Source organism: Heliconius melpomene, chromosome 13, assembly GCF_056956725.1.
Source record: "Heliconius melpomene rosina isolate 202511_hmr_F chromosome 13, ASM5695672v1, whole genome shotgun sequence".
Classification (NCBI taxonomy): Eukaryota; Metazoa; Arthropoda; class Insecta; order Lepidoptera; family Nymphalidae; genus Heliconius; species Heliconius melpomene.
In genome coordinates this window covers 13,813,544-13,838,728 of record NC_140401.1, presented here as the reverse complement: position 1 = coordinate 13,838,728, position 25,185 = coordinate 13,813,544, and the positions used below count along the sequence as shown (strand labels likewise).

The window sequence follows — 25,185 nt, the reverse complement described above, 5'->3', positions numbered from 1 at the left end:
GAAATTGCTGACCATATTCCTCACATAAACGATTCTGTATCTTGTTTTATCTCGTCTATTATTATAGATAAAACTAGGAGTTTTTTTTAGAAATATAGCATCTTGCTATAAGGAAATGAAAATAATTCGTTCCCCTGAGTGGGAATCGAACTCATAATCGTCGTGTATACAGAAACGCTAAATTATGAAAGGCTGTGCCATGACAGTTTCAATCAATTTTTTTTTTGGTATAAAAATTGAACTATATATATACCACGTTAAGTAAGATTTATTAATTTTTCCATTAAACTTTTTGCCTTTGTTAAACCGAGTTTACTCTGACTGGATTTTTATGAGCTTATAATGAATACTATTAAAATACTTTTAAATTAAACAGCCAAAATTAACCGCTAAAGCCGGAAAGCCGTACAATAACCACATTTTAAAATAGTTATTGTATTAACTTAATTAACAAAATTTGCATTTAAAACGTGTTTTAACCTTTAACTATGGACGTGATTTTTTTATAACACAAATATGGACGTCGGGTCTGTCAGACCAGTGTATTTATTGGTCATATTCCGTCTGTTTTTTAAAGGAAGAAGACAATTTTATGTTTTAGTTTACATGAATAGCCTCAAATCAAGCAAAATCAATATAAATAAAATCGCTTTTTATTAAAGTTTACGCATCACAACGATTTAAGTAACTTAAAGTCACAATTTTAGTCTTTGGCCACATGGGATGACTCTTAAGAAAATAATACTATAAAAAAAGACAGATAATAAAATAAATATTTTTTTAACAAAATATAAAGTCTAACAAATAAAAAAAATAAAAAAATTACATCTTATGTTATAAAATAAAAATTTTGACAACACCTCAAGATAAGGTATTATTGAACATCGATACACAATGGCTTTCAACATTGTTGGCTAACAGGACGATTGCAGTCAACATAAGTATGTGTTGTCTTTTTATATATTATATGGGGGCAAAGTATACATGTTTTTCAAGAACCCAAAACTATTTTTTTTGCTTCATGTTCAATAAATGATAGATCAGATCGCGAAACGCGAGTCAAAGTCATTCTCAATTTTTAGAGTAGTTTAGTATACGAAACGCGTCTTTTTATTTGATAAAGTGTTATTTTCTTTATAAAATGTCGTCGTCCAATTCTTTTGATTGATGTTGATTATAAAGTACCGATATATTTGTCCCTGACGTGCTTGGTCGATCATTTTTTTCCATTTTATCATAAAAACTAAAAAAATTGAATCTTTTTTTAGGTAAATAATATTTATATTACTAAAATATATGACAAACAATGCAAAATAATATATGATATATAACAATAAAAACATTTGAATACAAATAATACAATTAAAATATTAAAGTATATTTTGTAATATTATAAAAATATATGGTGTTTTCAAATCATTATGTATGGGAAACATGGACGTCGGGTCTGACAGACCCAGGCCCCGTTTAGAAAGTTAAATACTCGCGTGTTTTGGACCCAGAGACACAACCACTGCTATCTACATTCATTTTGGCATTAATACGAAAGGTACTGAGCGACTCAGTGGCGGAGGTCACCGAGAAGTGGCCGATTTGTAGAATTCGTAGACCTAGATGGGTCTGTGAGACCCGACGTCCATACTTAAAGGTTAACAATATAACAATATGTAGAGATCAGTCGTGGCATAAGGGCACAAGCGTGCCATTGTAAGCACCAGAGGTTGGGGATTCGATTCCCGTTCAAGTAAATAAAATAAAAGGAAAGTGCAGCGTTGTACTCCGCCACAGAAACCACAATGCTCCAGAATACGGCGCAATGTGCGGAACGGAAGTGTTTTAATTAGCAACTACAACGTAGTAGCACCTCGAAACACTCACATATGCTCTTAATATACGCTAAACATGTTCATTATTGATTATATTCTCGATATAATGAGACGAATCAATCTGTGTAATATATGTATGTCTATATTTAATTAATTTCTTTTGTCTGTCTTTTGCATGTTCGGTCTAATCTCCTTAAGAGCTGAATCGATTTTAATGGAACTTTCACTAAAAATAGAAGAGATCAGTGACCAACATATCAACATACTTTTTGTTAGTTTGAGCCGTCAGTGTGAATATATAAAACTCTTTTGTTATTGAGTAAGTGATAGAAAACGCGCAAAGGAAACTAAGTGCCGTATAATTCAGAAATTTGGCATAAAGATTCCTTGGAGAATGTAAGTGAGATATAAAAGACGATTTCACGAAACAGGGAAAAGAACGGAATTTATATAGTATTATACAGTTCAGCAGTATTACTTAAATAAATCGTTGCTTTCGTTGTAGAAAGATTCAAATCCAGATATTAAAAATTTCGAAACAATAAATAAAATCGGAACCTAAATATATAATTTATCTCTATAACATCTAATCCAGAGGTTTTTTTTATTGAAATTATACTTTTATTCTTTAAGCGATATTTGAACATAGAATTATCGCTTTTGAACAAAGAGGTATGCACAACTGTGTCAATAGGTGCTTTACACATTTTTAAATTTTCAAATATGATTCTTAATTTACCACCATTTGAATGAAAAAACTCGGTTTCAGTGTAACAGTATTAAAAACGTGATATCTTGTATACTCACGTAATAACGCCGATGTACTTTATTGGAAAAGCACAAAGAAACACGTTTCGCCTTCACACACTCGTATATACGATTTAAGAGAGATAATGATCTCTATATAATTTTTTGGCAACGCTATTTTATTTCGGTGTAGAATAACTAGAAGGATTTCTTAAATATTATATAGAAAGAAATCATGAATTCTAGTTTAAAAATGTTAAGCAAGTATTTTGGGTTCGGGTAGTGGGTTCGATTCCCACTCGGGGAAATAATTATTTTAATTCCTCGTTATAGTAACAAGACAAAGCGCGTCGTTGAGTTCCATCAATCTACATGCAATATCTCAAAAATTCGTACAAAATGGGGAAAGGAGAATCTTAGCAGTAGGCTCCCTTTGCCTACCCACATGCAGCAACAGCGTGCAGCTGGAATAAAAAATCTTTTTATACTCCGATTATACCTTGTCTTATATAAATACGTGTTAACTGTTTTGTTTTGTATACATTGATTGAATAATTTATGAAGGACAATTTGGTAGCGCGTCGTGGACCGAGCGCATTTAATTTATGATGATTGTATGTTGAAATTACTATTCGTATATTTATATAAATATCATATATATTTATATAAGGCAGGCAGTTGTATAGAGAGCGTCGTAGCGCAGTGATACGTCTGACTTTAATCGCTATAGTTGTGATTTCGATTACCACTTGGGGGAATCAATTAATTTCCTTTCTTCTCTCTAGTAATAAGATATATAGGGGAATCGAATCCTCACATTGATTTTTATGCAGTAGTGGGAATCTTGTAGGAGAGAAATATTGAGTATTTACAATTTTAGTAATATCAGTTATTACCTTAATTTTATTACTTTAATTCTCTTAATATATTACGGAAATCTTCAAACGAATATTTCTCTGTTTATTTTCTAAAATAAAAGCTCTCCGTTCTGGGCCTAAACCTAGACATAAATTTCAGGATATATGCACCTCAGAGACTCAGAGAACAAAATATTGAAATACTTGTAAAAGTATTCGAAGATTACTCCTGAGATAGCATAGGATGCAAATTTTAGTAATATTTTAGTAATATGTAACCCGGAAGTAGATATATATATAAATTTATTACTTTTAAATGTTATATAGTAACTGAAAATATACATGACTTAAAAGTATATAGATATTGATAGAAAAATTTAATTAAAATAAACTAAATTCAGTTTAAATGTGGAAAAAGAAATCTCATTTTTCTTCTTTTTAGAATTTTGAAAAGGAAAAAAAATATATGTTAGATAGAGACCATCGTAGTGCAGAGGAACAGTGTCTAAATGAAAACGCGATGGTAGTGGGTTAGATTCCTACTCGGGGACATTAATTATTTTGATTTCTTAGCACTCCATTAATACCAAGACAAAAAGTGGCATTAAGTTCAAAAATGAAGCGGTGCGCGGGGGACGGAGTGTCTCAACAGTAGGTTCTCTATTTTCTGCTTTATCTAGGATACAGCGTAAAGCTAAAATAAAATATCATAAAAATCATTATAGAACTTAGCAACAACTAAGTAAATACTTTTTCATTATTAAACGATAGATATCTAATCTGTAAATACTGACCTCTCGAACGTTGGCGTCCTCGAAGATGATTTTCCTCTCTGACGCATTTCATTTCGTCTCTAATGTGCTCGTAACCGAATTTCTCTCACAAATTGCTTGTAAAATTAAATGGTTATTACCTTAGTGTGAAATAGATTTTTATATTAAATTTGCAATTTTTCGTTCGGAAGGACATCTTATTGAAAAATTTAAGTACTATAGACATTCTATAATAGATAAGTATGATAAAGGACCTTGCCATCATCATCATCATCATCATCATCAGTCTGTTCAATGACTTTAATACCATGCTAGTGAAGACAATCTTCAACTCTCTGCCAGCGACTTTAATTATGTCATCGCGCTCCTTTATTAGGGTCCGTCCTACATTTAGCTTGCCAAGGCACAGTTTCTGATATTGTAGTAATATTTATATTGTTTTCTATTTAAAAAGTAAAAGAAAAAGAGAGAGACATATACCTACTATAAATTACTAAACGGTAACGGTGACGTAGTAACGGTACGATTTACAAGAAAACATACAGTTATACTATTTTATTTTAGTTATTATAAAAAAAAACTTAAAACCAATTTCTAATAAGTTTTTTTGAGTTTTATTGATATAAACATCGCTTATATCGATAAAATTCAAATTAAATTATATATTAATAGTTGCTATGTTATAATATTGACGTATGAAAGTATAATTACAACGTTGAGTTACAAATTGAATAAATTTCATATAATATAATATTACTAAAATATTTTCCATATTGAGAGTCAATATTATCTCATAAACGAGATATTAATTTCTAGTCAGAAGTAAATTAATTTAGTCATCTAAACATTCACTTTGAAATGTTTAATAATCCGATGTGTACTTGGAAATAGATGTCACTGTACAAATACATACGTTTAATTTTGATATAATTAAAATCAGGCGATGGTGGTTATGTGGGAGAGGTTTGTATGTGAGGGGATTGGTTGCGGGTTCGATTTCTACTCGGGGAAAGAATTATTTTCACTTACGAACCTATGTATATCGAATTTCTGTCTGTAGACAGAATTTCTACTGAGTGGTTTTTTTTCATTTGTTTTATATTGGTATATTAACGATAGTTAACTCATGAACAGAGAATTGACTTTTCTATTTTTTTTTATTATATTAATATAGATTGTATGTAAATACTTATAAAATTTCCATGACTGGAACTATAGTGTGAATCTACCTTAAATGTGTACATCTTATACAAGACACTACGCACGCTACAAGCTTCTCTAATTGGTGAGACATTGAAAACTGTGTTAATGCAAATGAATATCTGTTTCCAGTAAGGGATACGTACTACGTAATTTAAATTATTTAAATTGCGAACGAAATGCCTTATCAACAGGTTCCTTCTGCCTACCCTGCTATATGCGGGAATGTATGAAACTATTGGAAAACCTATACACTTAATTTATAAGTTAAATTTACTTCACAACTATACCTTATGTTTATTCCATTTCACTTCTATAAATATACGATATATTATGTAAAAAAAAAACTTCATGTTGTTATTTTACATTGTAATAAGTACTATTAATAGAAAGTAATCTCTAGAAGTTCTCAGACACTTAGTTCGGATAAGTCTGTTACGGTAACGTTATGTAAATAGTTACATAGTTCTGCTAAAAAAGTACTAAAACTGTAAAAGCGATCGTTATGGGTTCGACACTTACACGAGGGAATGATTTTTTAATTTTCTTGCTTTTTTTGGTAAGGAGCATTTTTTGGCGTTAAGTTCCGATCGTTCTGAGGGTATCCTCTGTCCAAACCACTAGATGCGGGGGACAGTTAAAAAAAAATAAACTACTACCCTAGACGAAAAACTAAAAAAACTAAAACCTAGACGATTAAATACACGTCGCTGACAGCTAACTCATAAGTAATACACATTCAGCAAAATACTGAGAAAGTTCCTTTAGTGCATTTTGCTATAATTTGTCACTCTTATGTAGAGACGCGACGCCGTTTTAGTATGTCGCTCGTTCAGCAGTGTTTTGTTAATAAATTTGAGTTTTAGTCTTGAAGATGTAATATTTAATGATATTATATGTGGTTTTGGCAGTTTCAGCCTGTAATTGTATATAATTTGTTAATTTTTTTATTAGAATTTTTTAAATAAAATACTATCTATTCAATTTCCATTTTTGATGTCTTACTGTAAGTAAAATGGTTGCGGGTTTGATTCCCGCTCAGAGGAAAGAATTACTTTCAGTTCTTCATGGTAGACGAGGTGTCGTTAAGTTTCGCCGCTCAACACGTAGCTCCCTAAATCGGGCGGCAAATTTAAGATAAGATTTTAGACCGAGGAAGAAATTTGTTATACATTCTTTCTTTTTCTTCTCAAAATTGTTTAAATTCAAGAAAAAGTACTGCTGTTTTTATTTTATTTGTATAATACTAATATTTCTTTAATTTGCTCTCAATTGTATTCCATTTTATAGAAACCATCATCTCTAGGCTAAAAGAATGGAGAGAAGAGTAATTAAAATTCTATACTAAAATTAATCGATACTGACGTAGAAAAGTAATATTTGAACAAAGATTTCTAGAGTTCATAGCATACATAGTCATATCTATATGAAACGTACATCGTATGTCAACTTGGGCAATACCGAAGCCATAAATAAAGTAAATGGTGTAACGCTACATACATACAACCTGGGTGCTTCAAAATATTTACTACTTTTACGTGGAAAGAAATATTATTGACATTTTTAGATCTTTTTTCGTAATTTACGAGATATGGGATTGTAAATATATCTACATTTATAAATCGCGGTGTAGGTTAAGCATTAGTAGGTTAATATTTTTATGTAAACTACTTGGAGAGTTTAGATGTCCTAGGGGAATGTAAAAAACGTAAAAAACGATTTTACGTTTTATAATTGATGCAAATTAAGTTTTGGGCGGCCACTAGTATAATATAGAACATTTATAGGTTATCCTCCGTTATACAATCTCTTTACATATATAATTGTTAAAACGTCCCGTTCCCCAGTTTCCAGAGGCATTACGAGTTTAATGGTGGAGCTTAACGCCGCGCTTTGCCTTGTCATCGGGGTGAAATAATTAAATAAATGTAATATTAAATATATGTATTCAATACATAATATAATGGTATAATTAATAGAATGTTTATGCACGATACCCAAGAGAGGTGACTTGGTCTATGACAGTTTGATAAAATTATACAGCGAACTTCAGTAATTAGCTTTTGCTTTCAATATAATACAGAAATTTAATTTAGCATACGTGTATGTATGAATGTAATTTATTTTAACAGCTATTTTAGGTCGTGAATTCGTTTTTTTTTCTATGTAAACAAAAACATATTGTACTTTTAATATTATAGATTTTCTGATTTCTGACAAAGGATTAAATCACCGAGAAAATGGAGAAAAGAATAAATTAATCATTTAACTCTAATATTATTTTTGGCCGTGGCCGTGGCCGGAGCCTTGGCCGGTCTTGGCGCAGAAGCAAAAGGTGTGACTGTGAACGCGACTAATTTTAGGTTCGATCGAGGAAATCATAATTATTTTAAATATTTTCATTTCTTCGTTCTAATGTCTAGGCAAAGAACGGCGTTGAGTTTCGCTACTCAACTTGCAATGCTTCCAAAATTCACCGGAAGAACAGAGTATCTTAATACTAGATACCCATTTACCTCTATGATCTGTTGTGTGCGGGATACAGCGTGAAGTTAATTTAATATGAAATTTAAGTTTATATAAAAAAAAATATAAACTTAAATTCCATACAAAAGCATCAACAAAAAGCTTCCCATTTTCCATTCAACCGTTTATTTCCATCCACTTAATCAAGTACGTGTTCAAGCTTACCCAAAATTGTATCTCATTATCGTTTCCGTTAATTCGTTAGTATAATGAACACTTAGGAGTGTTGGTGACGCGTAAACATTGATCGTTGTACCTATTTGATTTATTCGTGTAATACTGGTATCTAATTGGAATTGAAATACCGGTATGTATATGTACCATATCAGTTACGTCCTGATGTGAGGAATTGGATATTATTATTAAAATAAACAAATACCTATAAGAAAGTTATTGCTGCTGTATCCCTCATGTAACAAGGTAGGCAGAGGGAACCTAGTGTTTTTAAATTCCGTTTCCCATGCACCGCCAGATTTTCATCATTGCATGTTGAGTGGCAGATTTCAATTCTCTGTCTTTTTACCAGAGCATTAAAAGTGAAATAAAGTATTTGGATTTCTAAAAAAATTGCAAGTGAAACAATCTAAGTATTTTTTTCCATATATACTGACGTATTGCATGTAGCACCAAATGAGCGATGTCATATATCAGATTTTAAGACATGAAAGTAAATTAAATTCATTTAAATTAGAGAACAAGAACTGTAGTCACTAAGAACTACATATTAACTCCGTTACTAAGAATTTAATACTAATTTAAATTTATCACTAAATATGTTTCCTTTCATTGCTTTCAGATAAAACAAACTGTGAAGTGTTAAGTAAAATAATATGACTTGATCGGAAATTAGAGCAAACATGTCGTGTCCATTCCGCCGCGCGTCCTCCCAACATCAGTTTGCAAATGGAGGTACTTCCGGCAAGAAGGAGTTCCGGTCCCGACAGTCCTCAGTCCATCTACCTGGCCCAGAAGAAGAGGATGGGGATACTCTCACATTGAAACATCTCAGCGAGGCTTTAAAACTGTTAACGGCTCCTTCGGTAAGTTGCTTAATAAGCATTAAGAGAAAACTTCACGTTTTACATAGTAGGGTGGGAAGACGTAAGTTTTATCACAATCTGTTCCCCCCTTTTCCCTAATTTTCTAGACGTCGCACACTTTCTCCTGGAATTTAATACTGCGTTTTCTCTTATTACAATTGTAAGGAAATATGAAAATAGTTCGTTTCTCGGACTGGAAATGGAACCTACAACCAACGCATTTACAGTTAGACGCTATGCCACTGCAACTTGAAACCCTCTTTTAAGTTAGGTTAGCGTTAGAAAAGTTTTGAGCATTGTCTAGTTTTTTTAAATTCTTCTGCTGATATATCTTTAGTCTAGTTATTTAGATTAAGGTCTAAAGTTAGGGATATGAAAAGGTGAATTATTTTTTGAGCAAGGCTACAAAGACATTTCCTCATAGACTTTTTATAATAATTAAATAAAGCATAAAAAGTTGCGTGAATCTTTTATTAGATTCGAAATCTAAAAAAAACAAAAAGTATCTAAAGGTCATATTGTTAGATTTCCCCTGCTTTATAAAATATGTATGATAAAAATATACTTATATAAAAATAAATATCATGAAAATTTTGTATATACCTGAATAAAAGGTAATTTATTATAATAGAAATAAATTATACAGAAATATCCTGGAACCCTATTTCGTAAATTTAAAGGGTTAACCTCGTCGATAGCTGCTCTATATATAATAACATGTTAGTTGAAGCAACTGTGTCATTTTCACTAATGGTACGGTGTAAATAATGGTAGGGTTAAGAAAATATATCCTTATCGTCGCACTTTGTAATATTGCCTTTAATAGTTTGTTTAGGACATTAATGTCACTTTTATTTTAGTTTTCTTTGTTATTGGACGAAAGATGATTTTATATTTTTCATATAAATAACGTTACTTTAAGGTCGCAGTCAGAGACGTAATTAATGTTAAATGCTTTAATTGTTACAAAATTGATTACTAAAACAATATCATCATCATGTCACCTGCCCAGCACCATTTCATACCCTTGACATGTCTTATATCTTCCCTTTCTCACTCATTTTGTATAACCTAAGATGCTTCACTCCATGGTTCTTTAACAATTTCTGGTTCTGTTTCTGTAGACAAATGTCCAGGTCTGGCATTTATAAGTAAGGAATTGTAAGTCAATAGACAGTAAGTCATTATAATATTATGAAATGTTTGAAATCTCTGAGTTCAGTTAAAAACTGGTTGATAAAATGAGCTGAAAATACACAACTACATATTAGTTGCACTAGCAGAACTTAGTGGAAGCCTTCAAAACATTACGCAACACGAGATTAGGTGGATATATTTAGGGAAGAGAACTTAGTTGCTTACTATCAAAGTTTGTTCTCGCATGAACCCATGTTTATACCAAGTTTGTCTGCACTACAAAGTTGAGTATTAAATCCTATCTCCATAAAGCCTTCTATCCGTTTTTAAAGTAAGCTGAAATTTTCTGTAAATGTTACTCTAAATTTTCTGAATGTGTTGAAATTTTCTTTGTTAATATTACTTAAAAGAATTGCATGCATGTATATTTGTTAAAAAATCGGTAGTGGTATATGAATTAGTCTCAAATATAATAAAAGATATTTTTAGCTTTACACTGTATCCCGTACATAGCAGAGCAGCCTGGAAACTTGGTGTTAACACAATTCCTTTCACCACTTTCCATTGAGTTCTTGAGGAATTGCGTGTTGAGTAGCGAAAATATTAGATATTTCATTCCCGCGCATGGGAATCGAATCCAAAACAGTCACACTTATAGTCGCAAATATGTGTCCCAGCACCACGTCTCAATAAAAGATATTGCAATTATTTTAAAAATATTTTGATATCTCTACAACTTGAGACAGTGGTTGGGGTCCTGTCGGATGTTAAAAATGGACGGAACGTGAGGAGTACCTGCTTTTTATAGACATAAAATAAATAAAAAAAAGCATTTAACGTTCATTTAAAGGTAACTGACGCCTAATAATAAACGAATTAAGTTTACCTTGTATGACCAATGATAAAGCTAACTTGTGAGGCAGAAAGCCCATTTCCGTTTAGTTACGATTGCATTTGAGATATCCAGTGTAGTCCTGTTTTATCATTGGAGAACCATAACGTCGAATCGACGGTTAAGTGACTAAAGATGATATATTGACATGAGTGATATATTTCTTTCTATAATAAATTTATAGTTTTTTTAGTGATGTTTCAGCATATAGCTGAGTGGCCAGAGAAAAGTTAGCTAGCTACTAGTGACAAGCTACTCCGTTCTCTACTTCCTTCACAAATTCCAGATATTGCGTATTAAGAAGCGTAACTTCATTGAGTTCCTTGTTTTTTCTACCAGATCAAATAAAAATAATTAATTATCCCGACCGAGAATCGAACTCACAATCATTGTGGAACCGCGATGAAATTTTTATTAGTGCATTAATACTATTTTTTTTGAATACCGATCATCTATCTATACAATTTTCTAAATGATAACTACTGAATTCATTTTCAGTCCAAGCTAATAGATAAAAAAAAATAAGACTGATCCGTACACATGTATGTATATATGTATGTATATAAAACAGCACTAGCAGACTAGCAGACTAGGTATAATATTCTGTTACTACATTTATTTCTTCTAGAATATCAAATTTGTCGAGGCCAGGCTGTAAAACACAGTATGAGAAATCCACCGAGCCTTTACGATGCTATTAAAATATAAAGCTCCCTATAAAACCTTTGCGTCTAATACATTAGATCGACAAAAAATTGAAGAAAGAAATATATATTTGTTATTGATAAGGTATAGATTTTAGTAAATCTTATTTTTTGTTTATTTTAAGTAAATATTTTGATCTTGTAGGTACTCGAAGTAAATGCCTTTTTTAATTGTACGCCGTGTCCCACACAAAGGAAACCTAGGAACCTAGTGTTAAGACTCTATCTCTCATTAAGACATCTCCGTTCCAACTTTGCGCCGAATTCTTGAAACGCATACATTGCAGCGTTTAGTTCCGCCGCTCTATAAACATCGAGCGTAAATTTTGACATTTGATTTTCTCTTGCTGCAAATGATAAGTAGCTGCAATATTAATAAAATTTAAAAGAAAACTATATTTTTTATAAAAAAACATACATTGATATAGCATATATTCTAAAATAATTAGTTACACCTAAGTTGTACCAAGGTACTAACTTTTACATGCAGTAAAATGTTAATTTCGTTATCACAAACAAACTGATAAAACGGTTAAACATAGTAAGAGACGAGATTACTGGTAATTTTTGTTATAATAACTAATGGTATTTTATTTGTTATATATAGTACTATAAAGCTGCCATACACGGTTTTTTATTTATTTCATATTTTTTATATTACTTAAGGGTCTGTGGTATGAATTTTATAATTATTTTTTAAGGAAAATAATAGGTTATTAGTGGAGCACAAGCGTGGGACTGTAAATGTAAAAGATTGGATTTGATTCTAATTGAAATATTTATTATTTACATTGCCTCGCTCTGGTAACGAGACAAACGCGGTGTTAAGTTTCGCCAGTCAATACGAGTTCTAAATGTATTATTTAGAAATCGTCGGAAAGTGGTGAACCGTAAGATTTCCAAGTTTTCTCTACCTAAATTGCCATGGGATATAGTGTGAAGTTAAAAAAAAAACAAACTACTAAAATCTTGACTACCCCATCACACATTTCAAAAAAGCAACAAACTCCTCAGTTAAACAGAAACGTTACCGTAAAACATCTAAAAGACTTGCCTGAGACATGATGAAGACCGCTCTTTAAAAATAGTATTCACTTGAACCAACGCTAATGGGCGTTCACACGTTTACACATCAATCTATCATCCTTTCAACTGGTTTACACAAAGAAGTTTGCTTATCAACTTCTATTTATACATGTACGTCGCTTGTATGTTTTGTTTGTATGTTACAGAATGTCTCGTATTTGGCGATAGATAGTGTTATGACACTGCTCTCCGCATTGTATTTAACATAATAGAATTTAGATTGATCTTCTTGGAATCTTTTTTAACGTCTTTTAATTATTATCTCATACTAATTAAAGAACCAGTGATGAAAAGAACCAGTTCCAGATGAGGCCAGTTCTGGCCCGGAGGCACAAGCATGCGACTGTAAACGTAACAGGTTGTCGATTCCATTTCCACTACACACAGCAGGTAGGTTTCTTAAGGCATAACGTGTTAAGTGGTGAAACTCAACGCCACGCTTTGTCTCGTAACCAGAGCAAGAAAATAAAATGTTTAATAATTCATTTTTCCTAGTGGGAATCGAATTCACAACCACCGTGCTTACAGTCGCACCCTTTCACACAAGTGCATAGGTATAAGCGATTACATATATTAATACTACACTTTTATATTAAAAATACTATAGTGACTTCACTAATGCTTCTGAGTATCCTTCTAACTAATAGAACGTCACGTGTCTCGAGCGGAAAAAGAACAGATGATCTCACGACTGCCTTATAAGGCAGATGTTGAGCAATCGAAGCTGTTAAACAATACATTTATTATAGTGTATTGTTTTTCAAAGCAACTATTTAAAACATTGTGTCAAATAAAAAATATTTAATTGTCATATTAAAAATAAAAAAAAATTAAAAAATACAATCGAAGTACACGATGAATTGTGATGAAAATGAAACAAATTGACAGCTTAAGGTGGATCTGAAAGTAAACGCGACGTTTACGGGTTCAATTCTAACTCAAGAAATGAACTGTCAGTTTAGCCACTCCAAAATTTAGAGAAAAGTGGGGTCTTAACAACTAGGTTCCCTCTGCCTATCATACTATACGGAAAAAACGGAGAGCAGTTTTCTTTATAAATATAAGAACATTTTAAAATAAGGATAATTGTATAACATTACACCCACAATAGTTTATAACAAACATAACATTTCAGACTATTTAATTTGAATTGCTATTAGTAAGGGAAGCCATCTGTTAAGCGATGGGGCAATTAGCGATGATTAATAGTCCCTGCAAGGAAACTCTGAGACATGTATAGGAGAGTCAGACGTGATAGTTTTATGATAGGAGAATGGATTAATATTCATAGTATGTCAACGAAGTTAAGCAAGTGGAAGTTATATATTACTAGTACTAATTATTGTAGAATATAATTATTGTTAGAAATTGGAAGCGGTTAATGTTATTAAAAAAAACAGATAAAAACACATATTGTCTATATGTTTCTAAATTATTAATATTAATGTACTATAATTAACTGTTTAACTTGGACGAGATAAGTTCGATCAGTCGTGAGTTCAATTTTTTTATATTATATATTATAATTTTTTTATATGGCGGCGATCGGTAGTCCATAACTTTTTTGCATACTCATAGAGTACAATCCATAAATTCTCCTTTTTGTTCCCCGCAGGAATTTCTATAAATCTTCTCTAAGTGCTCTCCTTAAAGAGCTTACATATACCGAATTTTGGCGTTGTAAGCTCAGTAGTTTCGGCTGTGTGCACTATTTCTCTGTCATTCAGAACTTTATAAATACAAACTGTATAAAAAGCAATGAAAATGAATACGAGTAAAACAAAGGTCTAGTATTTAAAAGAAATTAAAAAAGCACATAATACAAGATCAGTATATAATATGGAAAGATTTTAAAACAAGTGAATAAAGTGGTATATTTGAGGTAACAAAATTCAAATTTGATCAACAGTCAATTTAAACCACTCGATTCCTATTAACATATAAATGACCCTCAAATCTGCCATAAATATTGAAATTTACGGGTAACTTTAAAATTTGAATAGAAACTACCAAATACGACATGGTACGAACTTTTATGAAAGATGAAATAGAAGAAACATTAAGTAGTATAACAGTTTCCAAGACCTCACCTGAAAGAGTTGTGTCACTAAGACCTCCATTTTTGTTCAGAATAGAGAATATACATTACACAAAGGCCAGTCTTGGTGCAAAGGCGCAAATGTGTAACTTTAAACACGACAGGTTGTGGATTCGATTCCCTCGAGCAGGAGGTTGAAATATTTAATATTTTCATTTCTTAATTCTGGTGTCGAGCGTTGAATTTTGCCTCTCAACATGCAATGCCTCCAGATTTAGGTGGAAATCAGGTAACAAATTTGTCTTAATGGGAACGGAGTGTCTTAACACTAGATTTCCAGGTTCCCTCTGCCTATCCTGCTATGAGCAGGATAAGGTCTTAATCTGAACAGAATACACACAAAATATTTTATTAGCGACATTTTGTTATAAAATGGTGTAAATTGTGAAAATATCCAATTGATTCATCCTCGTCAAAGTTCAATTATGAACTTGAAAAGCGTGAACTCCAAAATTCATCTGTGATTGAGGCATGTGATTGGTTTACATGCGAATGGATCTGGTATGATGTTTTTGGCTTTCTTTTCTAAATACATCAGACTTATCAATACTAATATTTTTTCAAATTAAAATTTATATATCGTAAAATATATAATTCTGCCATAGTACAAAACTGATGACAGGGTTCAGTTTTATATTCTATTGATGTCAATAAATTTAATTCTTTAGTAAATATAGTAAAGGAAAATTTATTTTTCTTTATACATATAAAACAAAAATAATTACGCTACATAAAATACGCATAATCTTATTATATGCAAAGAAACGTTTCACAGAAAGTAATGAAATCATGATAAATTAGTAAGAAATTAAGAAAAAATAAAAGACCACAACATAAACATAACGAGGCCAATAGTCGCGCAGGAGCACAAACGTGTTACTTTAAACACGTCAGATTGTGTTGACACAAGGAAATTATACATTTAATATTTTCATTTCCTCGCTCTGGTCTGATCAAGTAATGCTTCCAGAATTTGGCCGAAAGTGGCGAACGGAAGAGTTTTATTGAGAGCGGAGTGTTTTAACATTAGGTATTTAGGTTCCCTGTGTCTACCCTGTCCAATGTGAAGCTAAAAATACATAAACATAGCTTTTACATCGTAAACTGACTTTTTCAACCTTCCACCATAGAAGTTACACAGTATAAAGTATTTATTCCTGCATTTTCGATTGACGCAGAGATAGAAGTGCTATTGAATTTTGCAATACAGCACTTTGAAAGCGAGAAAACTGCATCCGAATTTTGTAGTCCTGTAAAATTAAAGCAGGTGCCTCGTGTGAAACCTAAAATATTCGAAATAACGTTGAAGCCTTCGTTGCACGGTGTGACTGTAAAAGGAATGGTTATGGGTTTGATCTCCACTTGGGGGAAGGAATTAGTGTCTTCTCCGACTCTAAGAAGTCAACACGTAGTTTTAAATTAAGCCGCACACGTAATACCTCCATTTTTTGGGAAAATAGAGAACGGTTAATTTTGACATTAGGGGATAAGAGAACAGAATTTTCTCATATAGCGGAGTAGACAAAGGGAACCCTCTGTCACCTAATATAGGTGTAAAATATAGGTAAGTATGACGCTAAAAAAGAAAAAAAAACAACCTTACATTTTAGTTCGTTTAGGTAAAAAAGTTTAATTGTTTCTGCAATTTAAACAGCGAGGTCACATTGAGTTTTTTGGCTGTTTGAATTTCGGTATTTTTGACTTAAAACTCAAATTAACCTAATTAATATTTGTTTATATATAATTCGTAGCTTTTGATAAGCTTTATTGCTTTTTATTTGAATTATAATAAGTTACTGTGCGATTCCCAGGTTCCATCTGGTTCCCCTTTTGCCTAACCTGCTTCATGCAGAATCAATAAAAACATATGATTTGGCAAAATATTGTAAGACTTCTAGAAAACAACTTAAAACAACACCTATAAGGCTCCACCTTCTAGAGAATACTAAAAAGATTTTTCCAGCTAATCGTAAAAAAAATAAATATAATATACCTACATATATGAGTATTTATAATTATATACTGAATTTAATTAAGCAAATGTTACTTGCTATGTTCCGATCACGTTAATTACAGTGTGAATCGATATCTCTAAATAATCCTCTCTATGGTCAATTATCGGTATTAGTGTCTTAACATATCATGTTTCTACGTTAATAATAGTAAATGATATTGATTTATATAAGACAAGTTTCAGCCCGCAACTTCGTTTACTTGGATTTGAAAACAAAGAATATATTTTTTTTCGTTCTCTTAGAAATTTTCTAGGAATCCTCTGTTAGTGCTTTTCTAAACCCCTACAGCCCCCAATTTACTCGTAGTTTTAACTTTGCGTTTTATGTCAGTCAGTCACTTAGTAACGGAATCGTTTTTTTATAATATTAATATTGATTAATATAAATTGACCAAAGTTGCAAAAACTGCAATTTATATAACTTTACGGCGAATTTAATTTTTTAAATCTTATAATACTCTTCTCACGCTTAGAATATTTTCTGTCTTTCTTAAGTTGAATTCATACTGTCTATACCAATATTATAAAGTCGAAGAGTCTATTTAGTTGAATGCACTCAACGCCTAAGCTGAATTTTCGTTAGTCTATTCATAGAGAAACGTTAATAAATGTTATTTCATCATGCTAATAATTTCGATAAAACCCACACCCAAAAAGTCATTCACAATTCTTAATCACTTTTATTTCACCGAGAGCGAAGCCCGAGAAAAAAGCTAGTTCTAAATAAAGTAAAAATGCCGCTTATCCAAAGGCTTATAAAAGGCTATGAAATAATATTACTCTCTGATCAAACGATCCTATTTGTCATAGCATTGATAAATGGCGTACAATTAAATATATTTTGATTGGTTCATACAATGTTATTCTAATATAATAGCTGTTTTCATAGAAATTGGTACTTCTGTATAGTGGAATGGTACATTTTGAAAAGAATGAATAAAATATTGTACTTTTAGTTTTTTCCTACTTCACTCAGCCATAAAAATAAAACTTTGACATTGTCATTTTCATACATACCCATCCAAAAAACCTACGAAAGTTAATAAGAGTTTAATCTACTTAAGTACTCGTTGTGCCCTTTAATATTTTATTATACTTCCTCATTTCAAAGAGTTCCCCCTTAAAGAAACCCAAAATGTCGCACGACAAACTTCAGTTATTTATTTCGAGGCGGAATTTTCGTATTGGAATAGTTGACAATCCAATTACGTGGATAAAATACTTATGAGAACAACTTTTTTTATTTCAAGTTGCGAAGATGAAGAATTAGGTTTCATATATATCTTATACCATATAAGTAAGCATATTTATGAAAATGTATAACATAATAATGTATAACATAATAATAATAATACAAATGTATAACATAATAATGTTGTAAAAGCGTAATAGACATATATATCATCTTTTCACTTATGTTATAAGATAGTAAATTTCGCAATTTTAGTATTTCACGGGGGGAGGGGGGAGGAGCTCGGGAGGTTTGAACTCAACTACTTTCACAGTTCACGGTAATACTATAAAGTAGGCCATCACTGCAAGTTTCTCTACGAAATAAAATCAACAAAACGTAAGTTCCTGTTAAATTAAATTAGCCAGAGTAGTAGCTTATACAATTATAAGCAAAATAAAATAAAATAAATGTTTTAAAACTTTTAATTAGTACCACTTGTATTAAGTCGATTTCAAGTTTATTTTGTTTTTATAATATGATGTCTGATTGTCCCATTGGTGTGTAATGTCTTTAGTGAAACTCGTAAGATTGAGATGAATCGATTGACGTAAGGCTCAAAAAAATTGGTAAACTCGATTAGTTTCTGCAATGCCACTTAGGAAAAAGTATGAATAGTACTATAATATGTATGTAACATACATATACATGTACCCAACTTTACGTCCCGCAGGGTAAAAAATAAATTTATAAGTATTTAACATTCTACATTCTTTGTTAATCTGAAATCTGATCTTAAGAATTTAAAATAATACTAAAAATAAATGTTAACAAATTCTTAAACAACAAAAGTATTAAGAATCCCTTAACTAAGTTGGACAAAGCGAGGCTTTCTGGTACTCTGATAAAGAAATAAAAACCGGTCAAATGCGAGTTGGTATCGCATACTGAGGGCTGTGTACCAATTTCACTAAATAAAAGTTGAGAAAATTAAATTTGCGGTCGTATGCATTCATTTTGTTTGAAATGAACTACAATTTAAAATTTCTAATGATCTTTTTCTCTGAAATATCTATAAATTTTATCTTTTTAGATTTATTTTTACTGAAAATACTCACCTCTTGCTACATTTCATAGTTGAAGGTCCAGGAGAAGTACCCCATAGATTTGGATTACGAGGCGAATTTCATACAAAATGAATCTTTTGATTGCGTTGACTTAGAGGCTTATGTCTGTCGTCGTCAGTATTGTCATTGTGTCAACTCCACCCAAAAACAGTGCATTGTGTGTTTGCCTTTGCCTGTGGCATCGTAGCTTCGGAATGAATGAAACGATTGAGTGCGTTCTCTTCAATCGATAAATAAAACGTTAATTCTTAGCTGTGTTTTATGAAAATTACATTAACAGCTAAGAAATAACAAGCATTTTGCCAAGATGAGGAAAAATTATAAATGTGAAGAATATAACTTACTCGATCCAAATAAGTACATTGTTCTATTTCAAAAGACATTATTCACTTTCATAATAATAATCTTAAAAGCTTCAAAATTCTAAAGTCAAGGGAAGGAAAAAATTCACAATATTTGATGTAAAGCTCCCATTTATTACTTAAATGAGCTTGAAAATTCTAAAAATTCTCTTTGAGTCATGTTATGGTTTTGTTTTCAAAATAATGCCGGATAACAAGGGCTTTGGCTGCTTTATACTTTTGCTATTATATTTTGAGGGTGATCTAAGGAAAGAATATTATGTATTATATTATACAGAACGAGTTTGCCTTTTGTCTGGTTAGATAAGTGTGCCTTTTTTTTGTGTTAGAGTCTTAACGTAGTGTTACGACACTCGGTTTCTCATTTTCGCCCAATTTTCAGAACATTGCTAGTTGAATATCCTCTTCTTAAAGTAGAAAAAGCAGTAGTTTTCTTTAACTCCACTTTTCGCCGAATTCTGGAGGCATTGCGTGTAAGGGGGCGGAACTCAACAACACCAGACATGCTTCGTTGCAAGAGCGAGGAACTAAAAATGTTAAATAATATAATTTCCTCGAGTAAGAGTCGAACCCATAGTCCCTCGCGTTTAGAGTTTCGTCACTCGTTTGTGCCCTACGCCACGACAGGCAACAAAAAAGTATATGTATATTATTTCTATATTTTTTTCCATCGTTTATAAATACACAATAAATTAAATTAAATCACATAAATTCTATTAGTAAAATGATATTCAAACTACATATAAGAATAAAATTAAGTGCAAAATAAAAATAGCCCAAATTCGCTTCTCCATAACGTTGTTTGATTTTGCTTTGGTGGAAAAAATCCTGCCATTAGTCACTTGACACCGCAACGCCTATTCTTACGTCCGGGATCCTATCTATTTGGTCGATCACTTAAGGTTTCCTATTTCACAAGGTTTGTAGGTGACATGAAAAATTGTCCTTGAAATTATCTTTTATGTTTGTATGGATATGAGACGGTAGGGTACATTAGAATAAAATATTTAATGGTAGTCTTTTTTTTCTTTTTGTGTGAAGTAGGGTGAGCAAAAAAAAATATGGCTGCCTATCAAAGAACAGTTTTGCCAAACCACGTTTGCTATGGCATATTACATATTAATAATATCGTCGGTAAATATAGCTATATATTAAATTTTTCTCGATAAATGGACTATCCAACATAAAAAAACTCAATAAATTTGAACCAGTATTTCCTGGGATTGCCTGCCCAACCAAACAAAACGCTTCGGCTTTATAGTATATGACATCCTCGTAGATAAGTATGGATCAAATGATATTGCACTGCAGCATTTTTCAGCATTTTTAATTTTTTTTAGTACTGAAAGGAAAAATGAAATTTATCAGTTAATTTTAAAATGTTCAACTTCGTTAAACACTTTTTGAAAGGAACTATGCCACTTTGAAGTGTAACTTTGAGTATTGACGTAGCGTATTCTACAGAACTTTTTTTTTTTCGTTTCAATTTGCATACATCGTTATAGCTGTAGGTTTTTTTACAGAAAAATATGTATAAATTATAGCTTATTCTATGAAGCATTTTTATATTGAAAATTATATGATAACTATAATATTTTTAGGGCTCGCTATCTCAAAAGGAAAAACGAAACTGTTATAGGATCATTTTGTTTTCTATTTGTCCGTCTGTCACGACCATTTAGCTCGAGATCGCGTTAATATTAAATTGAAATTAATATCAAATATTTAGAGGTCTATGCTTCCCATTGACCTTATTATACTGAAATTAGTACGCAAGCCTCGATGAGCAAAGACTCGCACTTAACCGGTTAACTTAATTGATAAGGTAAAATCAATACGAAATTAGATTTATATTGTATAAATGTTATTTACAATACATACATAAAATTATTTTCAACCAATAAGTTTCTGCATCTCCCAAATGATTTTTTTAATAATCAAAACATTATAAAAAAGTATAAAAAAAATTTTAAGTTAAACGGTTTTATATTGCAGATAAATGTACTAAAAGCTAAAAAATAATTTCATAGAAATTATGATTACTAAAATAAAATCGTGGGGCACGTCCAATATCTACAATTGAAAGACATAGCGTGAGACTTCACCCACCTAGTGGTAAGTAGCAAGTGTCCCCACGATTTTATTTTAGTAATCATAATTTCTATGAAATTATTTTTTAGCTTTTAGTACATTTATCTGCAATATAAAACCGTTTAACTTAAAAATTTTTTTATACTTTTTTATTTTTAAGTTTTTAGTTTTTATTTCTCATGCTATTCAATTCGTTGAAATGAGGCTCGATGTCTCATTATTGCAAGGTTAATGGAGAATGTTACGAACGACCCCCCCAGAGGTCCAACAGAGGGACAAGGCTATGTACAACAAGATGTGCCTGAATCTTGAGGGAAAAACGCTAACGACATATCATTTTTATCCACCTAGTGCCATACAGTTCTCGGCGCGCTTTTACCTTTTACCTTGGGTGGTACCCCTAGCGACGTATCATTTTTAGGCACCCTATAGCCACACAGTCCTCGACAGGATACCAGATCTTGACTTAGGTGGGAGATTCATATTGTAATTGTGTATAGTATACTGTATTATACTTACCAAGCCCTTTATTTTGATACCCATATTGATGGGATTGAAAACTACATTATCCGCCATTTTGTAGCAGTGGCCATCTTTGATTTTGATTTTGTATAGTGCACTGAATTCTACTTGACAAGCCCTTTCATTTGATACCCATATTGATGGGATCGAAAAAACTAACTTGTCCGCCATCTTGTAGCGGCGGCCATCTTGGATTTTGATTTTGTATAGTCCACTGAATTCTGCTTGACAAGCCCTTACATTTGATACCCGTATTGATAGGATTGAAAAAAACTAACTTGTCCGCCATCTTATAGTGGCGGCCATCTTGGATTTTGATTTTGTATAGTCCACTGAATTCTACTTGACAAGCCCTTTCATTTGATATCCATATTGATGGGATTGAAAAAAACTAAGTTGTCCGCCATCTTGTAGCGGCGTCCATCTTGGATTCACAATAATATTGAATATGGATAATTGTATTGTCACCAGAATCAAAGGCGTATACCAAATTTCAGATCAATCGGTTAACGGGAAGAGGGTTAAATTTCAATTACTAAATTTGACCCAAACAAACAAACAAACGGGTTGAGCTAAATAAAACCGTTTAATAAAAAAGGTTCCTAGACAAATATAATAATAATAAACTTTTAATAAATTTTCTTTTTTTTATTGTACTTATAGTTTGTGTATGCAATAAAGAATTTTATCTATCTAACTATAACTTATATACGTATACTAATATAACTTTCTTATTCTATTTCATAATATGTAATAGTCACTTGACATAGTACATCGTTGCTTCGCCCAGCGACCTCAGCAATCCGATCTGCGCCGGGTCGATCACTTAAGGTTTCCTATTACGGCTGTGGACTTTGATCTCAAAAGATAGAAAGTATAGGGACTTATATTTACACTATAGCGTTGCAAAAGTCATTTTCGCCAAAATCGAAATTTATACCCTAGAAATATATTTTTCAAGAAGCTATTTGTAGCTTCGATCTCCACTTTCTGCCGGTATTGACGTTTTGGGGCGCCTCCCAAAACGTCTAATAGCTACTTGAAAAATATATTTCTAGGGTATAAATTTCGATTTTGGCGAAAAAGGACCGCCGTCCTCCACACCGAATTGGTCACCATGTAACACAACCAGGGAACCAGGGAAGCAAAAGTGCGCGTCGTCAACAATGCTATAGTAGAATGTAACCCTTTCAAACCCCTTCAAGCTTTTTATCATCGATCTCCAGAAAGCAAAAAAATATTGTGCTATTTTAATGCTATAGTACCTACAACAAATAATAACTATTAAAACATTAAAAAAAGATTTAATATATAGTGAACAATTGAATTGACTTTCAGAACCTCTGCGAGCTAGCGTTATCTTATAGTTTATTCATATTTTAATTGATTTCAATAATTAATTAATATCCAGCCTGTACTAACTAATGCTTTAACAGAATTGACTGACCGATAAAATGAAACACCCAGTTACATGGAACTGGAAGGTTAAAACATTGCATGTCAGTAGGTTTAGAAGCGTGGGTGAGCATTGAGAGAAGATTTTAAAAATTCCTATGGAAACGAGTAAAGACGGTATTCTATTTTTTCCATTTTACATCTCAAAATCCAAAGAAAGTAGTAAAGAAAGTTAGTGTTTTAACACGAAGTTCTTTGTGACTAACCTCTCTTTCTATGGGATACAGCTTAAAGCTAAAATACAAATACAATAATATATATATATATACAAATATAAATACACTATAACCTTTCATAATATTGTATTGTATTGTATTGTAATATTCTCAGATCAATTTCAGTCCACGTTGTTCAACATAAAATTTGTAGACGGCGGCAGTGCCTCAATAATTCACTTCCAACAGTACCTACAGACATTCCTATCTCGTATATAGGTCGAGTACGGCTTCTTTGACCTTACAATGTCTATGTTGTGTGAACTGCAATGTAACGTAACACTCTTGTGTCAGATTTCCTCATGTTTATTGATTATTATGGGTTTTCATTGTGGAAGTATGGAATTGAAATATTTTTTTTTGTTAGTTGAATCATTTTGGTTGGTTAGAAAGTTTTATTTTTATAGTTAATTCAAAATAAAAATCTAAATATTTTTACGTAAATAGACTTTTGCAAGTAATTTTGAACTGAATGAATATGGAGCTAAGCTCGAAAAGCAGTTCTGCTACGAAAAATCGAAAAGAATTATATAAACGTTACAATTTTATTTCTTTTTTTTGTAGTGGCAAATTTTAAATAAATTGTGGATTTTATGAAAAATATTTATCTTTATTACATAAATAGGAATAATATTTTCAGCGGTAATAAGATTTTAATATTTTGTACAATAATTCGACATTACGCAGCCATGAATTGAACTTACGGCTCGCGGATACCATCTAACCGCTCTAGCCAATTAAGTAATCACGTCACAAAATTATATTATACTATGGGAACCTAATATTAAGACATTGCGTTCTCCTGAAGACAATTTCTTAATAATAGGTAGCTAGGTTGCATCTCATAAATATTTTTTATCGTCAATAAATAATTGTAATATCTTCGTCATTTCATGTCTTTTTTAAAATTATGATTTTTAGAGATATTTATTTTCCATTGATCTGAAAAACTCTGTCGTGGCGCAGGAGAACAAGAGTGTGACTGTAAAAGGGACGGTTGTGGGTTCGATTCCCACTCAGGGAAATGAAATATTTAATACTTTGATTTCCGCGCTGTGGCAAAGGCTAAGACAAAGCGCGGCGTTGAGTTACGCTACTCAACACTCAATGCCTTGAGTAGGTACTTAATTATTTAATGTTGAATACGGGCTAACAAAAGAAGAAAAGGAGTGCCTTAACACTAGATTTTCCCTGCTTACCCGGTTATATGCGAAATAAGCCGCGAATTTAAAAAAATACCTCTATAAACAAAAAAAAGGAAAACATTTGGAACGCTGTAAAATACAAGTTTATTAAGTTTTCATATAAAACAAGCAAAAATAACTATCGGACGTGCTTCAAT

At 31.7% G+C, this 25,185-nt stretch overlaps 1 protein-coding gene across 2 annotated transcripts in view; it reads left to right on the top strand.

Annotated features, from left to right (window-relative positions):
- The window catches only part of Gycalpha99B (guanylate cyclase 1 soluble subunit alpha 2), a 124,678-nt gene that overhangs the window by 65,791 nt on the left and 33,702 nt on the right, over window positions 1–25,185 (top strand). For both annotated transcript variants that reach the window (XM_085196449.1, XM_085196448.1), the window contains exon 2: window positions 8,726–8,969. In XM_085196449.1, coding sequence (XP_085052575.1) covers window positions 8,787–8,969 — 183 coding nt within the window. In that variant the 5' untranslated portion in view covers window positions 8,726–8,786. The remainder of the gene's footprint in view (window positions 1–8,725; window positions 8,970–25,185) is intronic.